At 49.9% G+C, this 9,689-nt stretch overlaps 1 protein-coding gene across 3 annotated transcripts in view; it reads right to left on the reverse strand.

Annotated features, from left to right (window-relative positions):
* Positions 1 to 9,466, reverse strand: part of SLC1A4 (solute carrier family 1 member 4) — a 28,800-nt gene extending 19,334 nt beyond the window's left edge. For 2 of the 3 annotated variants that reach the window (XR_009544113.1, XM_060169322.1), the window contains exon 1: positions 4,837 to 5,614. Coding sequence is in view for 1 of the 3 variants with exons in the window: in XM_060169322.1 (XP_060025305.1) it covers positions 4,837 to 5,363 (527 nt within the window). In the remaining 2 variants the exon portion in view is untranslated. Of the gene's footprint in view, positions 1 to 4,836; positions 5,615 to 9,424 lie in introns of those variants that run through there. The other variant, XM_060169323.1, reaches the window with a different exon arrangement.
* Positions 9,467 to 9,689: the final 223 nt, after the last annotated feature.

Consider the following 9,689-nt stretch of genomic DNA (forward strand, 5'->3'; position numbering starts at 1 on the left):
TTTCAAAGACCCTTCGGAACAGGATACGACACTCTATGTACACCTGATAAATATTTATTATCCCTAGTGCTTATTGTTACAGGTTCAGTTAACAGGGATGTGCCCCTTCAGATCTTGGTACCCCCTACAAGGCTGGGAGCGGAGGAAGGGCTGGGGGTGACGGGCTCACACTATGGAGACAGTGGGGGGGTAGGGGAGTAACCTATCCTCTTTCTGAGGCCCACATCCAGTTTTAGATTCCAGTCTGAAAGGCTAAGGCTGGGACCCTGGGGTGGGAGACGTTTGAGGAAATAAGGCTACGAGCAGTACTCATTCTCTGTATCAAGTAGCCCTCAGCTATCCGTGAGAGGCTGGGACACACTAGAATATGAGCAACACACTCAAATATTAACTCAGTTAATCCTCGTAACAAGTCTAGGTAGTAGCTACATTATTATTAACCTCATTTTACAGATAAGGCAACTGAGGTACAGAGAGGCTACATGACTTGTCCATACAACTAGTAAGTGGTAGAGCTGGATTCAAAACCGGGCAGCTGATTTCAGTGTCTGTTCTTCATCACTATCCACACTACCTCTCTGGGTTTATGTTCTTTTCCGAACTATTCAGGCATGGTGTCGAGCTAAAGAATTTTTTTTTTAATATCCTAAGCTGCCATTGTTAGTGACTAGTTAGGCTGAGAAACCTCCATTAATTTGGATCCACGTTAGATTCGCTAAGAGTCTTCATCTTGCCTACAGGTTTCTTCGCACCGACTGAAGAAATGTGTTCTTTGCAGCCTGAGACGCGTCATATTCACCCAGTTCTCGGGAAGGAAGGTAAGTCCCTAGCACCACCCTGTGTGAAAGGAAAGGCTCCAAGCACTGTCCACTGTTGAGAAAGTGAGCGCAAGAAAAGCAATAAAGCCTAGAAAACTGGGCGACAGGCAAAATCTCAATTGCCTTTACCAGGCACGTGGTAGCCCCTTCTGCAAGACAGTGGCCCAGGATCATTTTTCTGGCTGCTAGGGCAGACAGTGTCCCGGGCCCAGGAGCTACCTGCCTCGTTGGCAGATAAGCCTCTGGTTTTCCATTTGAAAACCACAAATATTATCACTCAGAGGAATGTCTGAGGTCAGTCGCCTGAATCCTTTCCATTGACAGGTGAAGAAAACCGAGGTCAACTTTGGAGACCAGACACGTGTCATGCAGGGGAAAAAGAAACTGAGATGTTGGGGAGAATATGTGAGGATTTCTGCCCCATTTCAGAATGGAAGGCTCTTCTGTGTTTAGTTTTGATTTTCTCCGTTTTCCAAATCTCCTACAGTGTTGATTATATTAGTCCAAAACATAGTCACTGTTCACCTTTTCTCCAGGCTCCATGTGATTCCCAATATACCTAAAGGCTACACTAGCTTCAAGTCATCTTGAGGTCCCAAACATCCTTTTCTTCCCACTCACTCTCATTTATTTCAGACTATGAAGAGAGAGCCATCCCCATTAACTCACGTGAACCAAAAAAACACAGTTGTTCTGTAACCTTGCCCCATTTATAACACGAGCAAGCCTCTATTGGGTCAGCCCTATTCTTAGATCTTTACAGACATAACTCATTTAACGCTCACCACGATCCTGGGAGGCAGGCACTCTCATGATCCCCATTATAAAGATGAGGAAGCCAAGGCACAGAAAGGTATGGACATGTCCTAGGACCCACAGTCAGTAAACATTGTTAGGGACCAAGAAGTTCCACAATGACTGGGTTCCTGAAGACCTGCTTAGAAGTCACTTTGGGTCACACCCAGTACTGAGTCCCGTACTCTTCCAGGTTCCAAAGCATGGCGCTTGGGCTGCTCAAGAGGAGACCATGACTTTCCCACCTGCCAGCTGCTGTCCACTGTCCTTTCTCAGCTCTCAAAGGGCCTGCTCTAGCCTCACCCCCATGCCCCAGTCTGCTATGCTATTTCTAATACATTGTGTTGGGAGATCAAACCACTTGGCAACGGCATTCTGAATTTCCTAAAAGGCATAATCAGTGTCTATTAGCTTCATTTCTCTCTGACTTGTAGTTCCATCTTGAAAAACTAAATTAGAAAACATGGCAGAGAGATGCAGTGGGAGTTTGGGGGCACTCCACGGTCTGGAAAGGTCGTGGACTTGAGCAAAGCCTTGGCGGCAGCTGCAATCAGTCACCTGAGACTTTCCCCACTCCTTCCAGGCGTTTAGGTTCTAGGCAGTTACCAGGGGCAGGCCTGCGGGATCATCGAGGTGTTTGCCCACAGAATCTCATATTCACTCACTTGCCCACAGGCAGAAAGGACTGCGCCCTGCCTCTGCCAGGGAACATGCCTGGAGTCACATAAAACTGGCATCCGTAAAATTGAAAATTGGCATCCATAAAATTTTATGAAACCATAAAATTGGTTTCTTCGACGGAAGCAATTTTAAAATGTTTACCCAGAGAGTCCCCAGACTCAGGAAGCATTTCCACATGGCTCAGGACTCCATTTCCCCTCAAAAGCTGCTCAGTGAGAGTCCAATCCAACCTGCACGTTCGCTTTCCTTCACTGAAGAGGCTCAACTCCTCTGCTTACAAGAAGTGAGCGTCTGCCCCGAGCCGACTATACCCTTACCTGGTACACTTACATGCGCATCAGAACAAACACTTCTGAGATGGGACTAGGCCGCCAGCATGGCCTCATTTCTATGGCATGTTGACTTGGGGAAGGGAAGAGTGGGAGAAATAGAGCCCTGAACCAGGGGGCATGAGACCCATAGTTCTTCTAATCTCTCTTTTGACAAACCACTCTGTGTCCTTGAGCAAATCACTTAATCTCTGTCTCAGTTTCCTCATACCACCTGCCCTACCTTTATCCATGACCTGCTGGATTAAATAAGTTTGGCCTTTGGAAGCATTATTAAACACTACCTACCCCCAAAAAGCTATGACAAATGTTCTCTGGGTCCTTCCCTGTATTTGTGGCCCGAGTCACCGAAAGTCTGTACTTACACTGACCGCTAAGCCATAAGGATGGGTCATTCACTTCAGAAGCAGGAGCTGAAGGGGCTTGTATCTAAAACTAGAAAACCATGATCAGGAAATAAGTCCCTTCTGGGGCTGGTGGAATAAGGTAACCCCTCCTTCACCCCCACCCCCTGCCCCCTGTTTCTTGGCCATTGCCTCTCTCGGAGATAAAAGAATGCTACTAGCGTCTCTATGGGGTACCACCAGCAGGTCAGAGCATCCACACTCCGAGCCACTAATCCCTGCAAAAAAGACTCCCTTAACCCCACCACCTCCCTCCCTGACTGATACGCTGAAGGTAATAAGCCAAAGGTACTCTCATCCTCAGTAGGCTTTTTCAGTACCCACTTAAAAGTTAGTCCTCCAACCTTAAGGATCTTTAAAGACTCCAAATATCAAGCTGCTAAGACACTAGACAAACGCTGTAGCTCATCAAAGTTCTAATAGGCCACCTCCACCTGCCATTTTGGTAAGAAGTTTTGGTAAGAACTTTTTGGTCCCCCTCATCAGAGAGGTTTGGCTTTTTGATTTTTTCAGTGTAAATTCCTTTGGGTTTTTTGTTGTTGTTGTAATTTTATTTATTTATTTATTTAGCTGTACCACACAGCATGTGGGATCTTAGTTCCCTGACCAGGAATTGAACCCGTGCCCCCTGCAGTGGAAGCGCACAGCCCTAACCACTGGACTGCCAGGGAATTCCTGTTGTAACTAAATGAACACTCGCAATCTTAAGTGGCAGACAGTCATCACATTTTCCAGAAGGAGAAATAGAAACAGCAGGGAGTCAAGTCACTTTGCCCAGAGTTTGCTGTTTTTCACAGCCTCAGCAATGAGGAGCTTTGCTTCGCTGACTCAAGACAAAACATATGTCCAAGGCTCTGAATCCAGAATTATTGGAAATCTGGAGGGGGAGCCAGCTGAGGTCCTCACTCAGCTGAACCTGGCCATGTCAGTAAATGCCTCTACACTGCAGTTTTCCATCTGTGAACTCTGGGCTAATGGAGAAACCAAAAGAGGCTGAGGCTTTGGCCAATCCACAAAGACTACACTACAACTCAAGGGATGAAATGCAACTTCTAAGAGTCACAAAAAGCAGGCAAAGCTAAGTGAAGATGCTTCTTTCTCTCTCCTCTCTAGAATTCACATCTTCCCACAAATAAAGCCCCTTAAAACTCATAATACTCTACAATGTTCCTGACTATGGGGATTGACAGCAATCCGTCCCAAGTTCCCAGGAGAGGCATGTTTCTGGGCAATGAGCCCTGCACAACTACCTCCAGCCTTGTTATCCTTGGGTCCACTGACAACTCTTCAAAAAATTGCCAGCTTCCTACCAGCCAAAGGGCTGAAACAGAGGCCACAGATTACAGGCGAGAATGGTCCAACAGGCAAAATTTAACCAATGCTCCCAGAAGCTTTTGGGCACCGTTGGCGGAGAAAATTGGGTGAGGATATTGGGGCGTGGTTGGAACATTTTCCCTAGTGTGGGCAGCCAGAGAGTGTAAGGAGTAAAGTACAGGTGAGACCGCTGCCTCTTCCCTAACACACTCCCACCTAATGGTAGGACTGGTTCTTCCTAAAAGATGCAGTACCGATCCTTGAGAATGTCAGGTGTGCCCCCGGCTGACGTCTGCAAAGGTGTGGTCAACATGCAAAGCCTCCAGACGTTATTTTGATATTTAAAAAATGTTAAGAGCCACCAGCAGCCAATTAAGAATGAACTCTTAGGAGTATATGAGGGTGTATGAGTATGAACTAGAGTGCATTAGAGAGCTGGAGTCTCCCACTGAGCACTCGGCGAGGTGTTGGCTGGCGGGGAAGGGAGGACGTTACCTGGCCAGGTCGAGGAATGAATCCACTGTCTCTTTGGGGACCGGTGGGGGCCCCGTCTCCTCCAGACCCAGGTCGCTGGACTGAAGGGTCTGAGCGCCAGATCCAGGCTTGATGATGAACGCCAAAGCGACTGCGAGAGCCGAGGCGCCTAGTGTGGTGAGGCCGAAGTAGGCTATGGCGATGCCGCCCAGGCGCCCGAGAGAGCTGGCATCAAGGGAGGCGGCGCCCGATACCAGGCTGCAGACCACCAGCGGCAGGATGATCATGCGCAGCATGCGGAGCAGCATCTCTCCAGGAAAGGCCAGGTAGATGACCTGTGTGCGGTTCAGCTTGAGCCCACGCAGCGCCGCGCCCAGGCCGGCGCCCGCCACCACTCCGGACACTGTGAGCAGCACCAGCGCGTGGCGCCGTAGGAAGCCAGCGCAGCGCCGCGCGCGTCCGGCCGTGCTCCCCCGCGCGCCAGGCCCCGCTGCAGGCCCCGCCTGGGCGCTGTCTAGGTAGCCGTTGGTCTCGCTGCTCTTCTCCATGGCGCTACCCGCGGCTCCGAGCTGGAGGAGGCGGGGGACTGGGGCTCCGGGAAAATACGCGGCTCTCAATGAATGGATCAGGCGGAGCTGCCGAGGTCCGCTAGCTGTGCCTAGCGGGTTCTGGGAGCTAGCCCGCGGGGCTCTCCCGGTCTTGGCCCTGGAGCAGGTGCGGGGAGGGCCAGGAGAGACGCGGGAGAGCGGGCTGGAACCCCGGGGTGAGTGGATCGCGCCGCGCCCAGTCCTGCACGGCGGCTACGGTCCGAAGATGATGTAATGAGGGAGCTCGCAGTTGCGGAGGAGAGGGGGAGCTCTGAGAGACCTGGGCCGGCCCCCTTCACACCCACCGCCCCGCCCCCTCGGCTCTGGCCAATCAGCGCCCGAGAGTCTCCTCCGCGAGCCCCTCGCCCGGCTCCTGGCCACCGGCGCGGGGGGAGGGGCGGCCCGGCCCGGGACGCTTACTGAGGCCGCTGGGGTGCGGGTGTAGCCGGTCAGTCCCGGCGCCCGCAGCCTAGGAGGCCCCGCTAACCGAGACCCGCTCCCGGCGACCGCGGGGGTGGCGGGGCCTGAGGGACAGCCAGGGCTCGTTGGCACCTGCCGGGGCCGCTCGGGCCGGCCGGGGTCTGGGCCCTCGGGGTCAGAGGGTCGGGGAGAATGTGGAACGCGGTGACGTTCCTTGTCCTGGGGGTTGGGGGAGGGGAGGGGTTGCCAACAAGGTTGGTGCTGTCGCCCCCGCGCGGCCCGTTTTCCGCCGGAGAGCCCGCCCGCCTCTCCTAGGAAGGGTCCTCGCGTGAGGGGATCCTGGGCGCGCTCCTAGGCGCGTGGCTTGGGGCCGCCGGGATAGGCCCTGGGTCGCCAGGCAGCTGTCAGCTGTATGTGAGCTGAAGACCAAAACTCTTCGAGAAGAAACAGAGCTCTTACCACCACCACTTCCAGTCGCGTTTCTACCTTGTAACCTCAGCTGAAACACACAAGCCACTGGGTTTTAACCTTTTCCATCCCCTGGGCCCCAGCCATCGTATGAAAATAGTGCAGACAGCAGTTTAGCCAGGCTGAACAGATGGTTCCTTAGAAAATTCCCTGATGGTCCAGTGGTTAGGACTCCGAGCTTTCACTGCTGAGGGCTTGGGTTTGGTCGGGGAGCTAAGATCCCACAAGCCGCGTGTCTTGGCCAAAAAAAGAAAAAAAAAAGTTCCTTAATGTTCACATTAGATTCGTTTACTTTTTATTTCAAATTGTGTTTATTTTAACATCTGTTCTGGTCACAGCAGATATGAGAGAAACCTCTGCAGAGTCGTTTCACTGTCACATTTATTAGATTTTCATATTTTTTTCATTCTGCTTTTGAAAGGAATTGTTCTTTTAAGACTTTTGTGAAAGGGAAGCCTTCTTACGTGTGGCCAACCTGAATTAAGGAGGAAGACAATTTACTATAGATCTCTTGCTGAAAAGGAGTCATCTTAAAACATGCCAGCACAGATAATTTATGCAAATCAATACGCCTTAGTAAAGAACTTTAAGGAGATATCCACATTTTGAGACAGTGAGGATTTCATGGCTTGAAGCCAGCCAGCCAGCTGCTGACTGGAGTTTGTAGGGTTTTTTTTGAGGGAGGGGGTACAAATCAGGTGAAGAGCTTACATATTTTTATCTGGTTTTGCAGAGCAAAAGTTTATTTCTGTGTGCACTGAAGAAAGAGGAATTTCTACAGACACACTCTGTGTTTTGCCAACCAGCCCCTCCCTTCATTTTGACTACCACTTTTATGCAAAGGATTTGCCGTTTCCAACTGCCTGCTTTACATCTCCACCTGGGTATCCTGCAGGCGTCCCAACTCAACATGTGCAAGACTGAACTCCTGGGGGCCTTCCTCATGCCTGCTCATCCTGCTGATTCCCCTATTTTTGTTACCAGCATCATTGACTTCCCAGTCAACTCTGCTTGAAACCTCAGAATGACCTTTGATTCTTCCTGGTGTCTCCTCTCACCTGACCAATTCCCAAGTCCCACAGACACTCGTTACGCAATATTTATCCCATACTCCCCTCCCATCCGTTCCCAAAGCTGCCATACTGGCTCAGTTCTTATTTCCACACTTCTTACCTCAACTATCAAGATCTTCCCACCTCCAGTGCTCATCCTATATTTTGCCTTGCCCCAGGCCTATCTTCCTAATGAATAATATGCTGTTAGGATTAGGTTGGGCTTCCATCCAGCAGGAAAAAAAAAAGGCGCAATGCCTTCTCCCTTTGAGAACACTTCTTAAAAGTGGCACGCACTATTTCCTTTCTATTTCATTCACCAGAATTCAGTCACATGACCACACCTAGCTGCAAGAGAAGTTAGGAAAGCTAATCTTAATTTGCACAGGCATGAACCCGGTTAAAAACTGGGGCTTCTGTTACCACAGAAGTAGGAAAGAATGATATTGGAGGACAGCTTCAGATCACTTCTTTTTTTAAAAAATTAATTAATATTTATTTATTTTTGGCTGTTTTGGGTCTTTGTTGATTGGCTCAGGCTTTCTTTAGTTGCTGTGAGCGGGGGCTACTGTTTGTTGCGGTGCACGGGCTTCTCATTGCGGTGGCTTCTCTTGTTGCGGAGCTCGGGCTCTAGGTGCATGGGCTTCAGTAGTTGTGGCTCGCAGCCTTTAGTAGTTGTGCCTCACGGGCTCTAGAGCACAGGCTCAGTAGTTGTGGCACACGGGCTTAGTTGCTCTGCGGCATGTGGGATCTTCCAGCACCAGGGCTCGAACCTGTGTCCCCTGCACTGGCAAGCGGATTCTCAACCACTGCGCCACCAGGGAAGCCCCAGATTACTTCTTGTTCAAAAGTTCTCAGGGTTCCCACTGAACTAAAAATATGCTCTTCAACCTGGCATTCAAGATTTACCATGATCAGGGGCTTCCCTGGTGGCGCAGTGGTTGGGAGTCCGCCTGCCGATGCAGGGGACATGGGTTCGTGCCCCGGTCCGGGAAGATCCCACATGCCGCGGAGCGGCTGGGCCCGTGAGCCATGGCCGCTGAGCCTGCGCGTCCGGAGCCTGTTGCTCCGCAACGGGAGAGGCCACAACAGTGAGAGGCCCGCGTACCGCAAAAAAAAAAAAAAAAAAAAAAAAAAAGATTTACCATGATCAGCTCACTCTCCAGCCTTGTGCCCTCTATACATGCAACAAAAATGAGACTGTGCTGCTTCCACATTTTCTGGCCTCTGCATCCAGTTCCAGTTCAGATACTACTTCTCTCCCAAAGCCTTTCTTAACGCCTCTTTGCTCTAACTCTGCCTGCTGCCCATAGCTTTTTGGGCTGGTCCCACACACTTCACAGCTGCATTAATAGTTAACCCTCAACTGCGAGTAGGGAACTCCCTGCACTGCTGGTGCTTTCATTGGCTATAAGTATGGTGCTGAGTGGGAGAGCAGTGTTTGGAGGTGCCTTATGCCATGCCAGATGCATCTGTCATTGAATTAGCAAAACCTCTCCTTAAGGAGGAGCTGGTCTCTTGGGACTTCTTTCAGGGACTGGCTGCCCTGTAGCAGTTCCGCCTACATATGACACAAACCAAGAAACAGGTGTCTGCTCCTGGCCTCCCCAACAGCTGGTAAAGGGTTTCATTTTCTGCCTTCTTTTTCTCTTTCTTTTTTTTAATCCCTCTCCTTTTGTTCTATTACATTTTCTTTGTCTTTTCATAATTTTACATGCCTCCTGCTTGTAGGGATTTAGTATCAATAAATCATATAAACTGACAAATAATATTTATATTATTAATAGAAACATTATTTATAACATAATAAATAAAATAATTATTGATTCCTATATTTAGACACCTTCCCCCACTACACTCACAAGTGTTCTCTCTGGGTTCTAGATGTATAAGTACCAAATTACAGAAATACCTTAAAACTGGGCCAGTCTGACACCACTCACTATCACCACCACCATCATCTGATGCTTGAATCTCTCAATAGGTTGGAGTACTGTTCAGCGAGTATCTCCTTTCTTCTTCCTCCCATTTGGATGGGCGTGTACTTACCCCTTTGACTTTGAGCTTGACCATGTGACCTACCTGGCCAATAAAATAAGCAGAGGAGTAAAAAGTTTTTGCAGAGTTGCACTTGGATTCCTGAATATCCATCACCCAGCGTGCCCCAGGTAGATGCTCCACCTTCATCCTGGCACCAGAACAGAGAGGAGTGTGTCTCAGACCAGCCCACAGAGGTTTGCCTTGCCCAGCCCCCTCACAGCCAAAAGGAGAGCACCCCAGACAACGCACAGCCCCATGAGTCAGAAAAATAAATACTGTTGTTGAAACCCACTGAGTTTTGGAGGCA

The sequence above is a fragment of the Lagenorhynchus albirostris genome, chromosome 13 (genome assembly GCF_949774975.1).
Source record: "Lagenorhynchus albirostris chromosome 13, mLagAlb1.1, whole genome shotgun sequence".
Classification (NCBI taxonomy): domain Eukaryota; kingdom Metazoa; phylum Chordata; class Mammalia; order Artiodactyla; family Delphinidae; genus Lagenorhynchus; species Lagenorhynchus albirostris.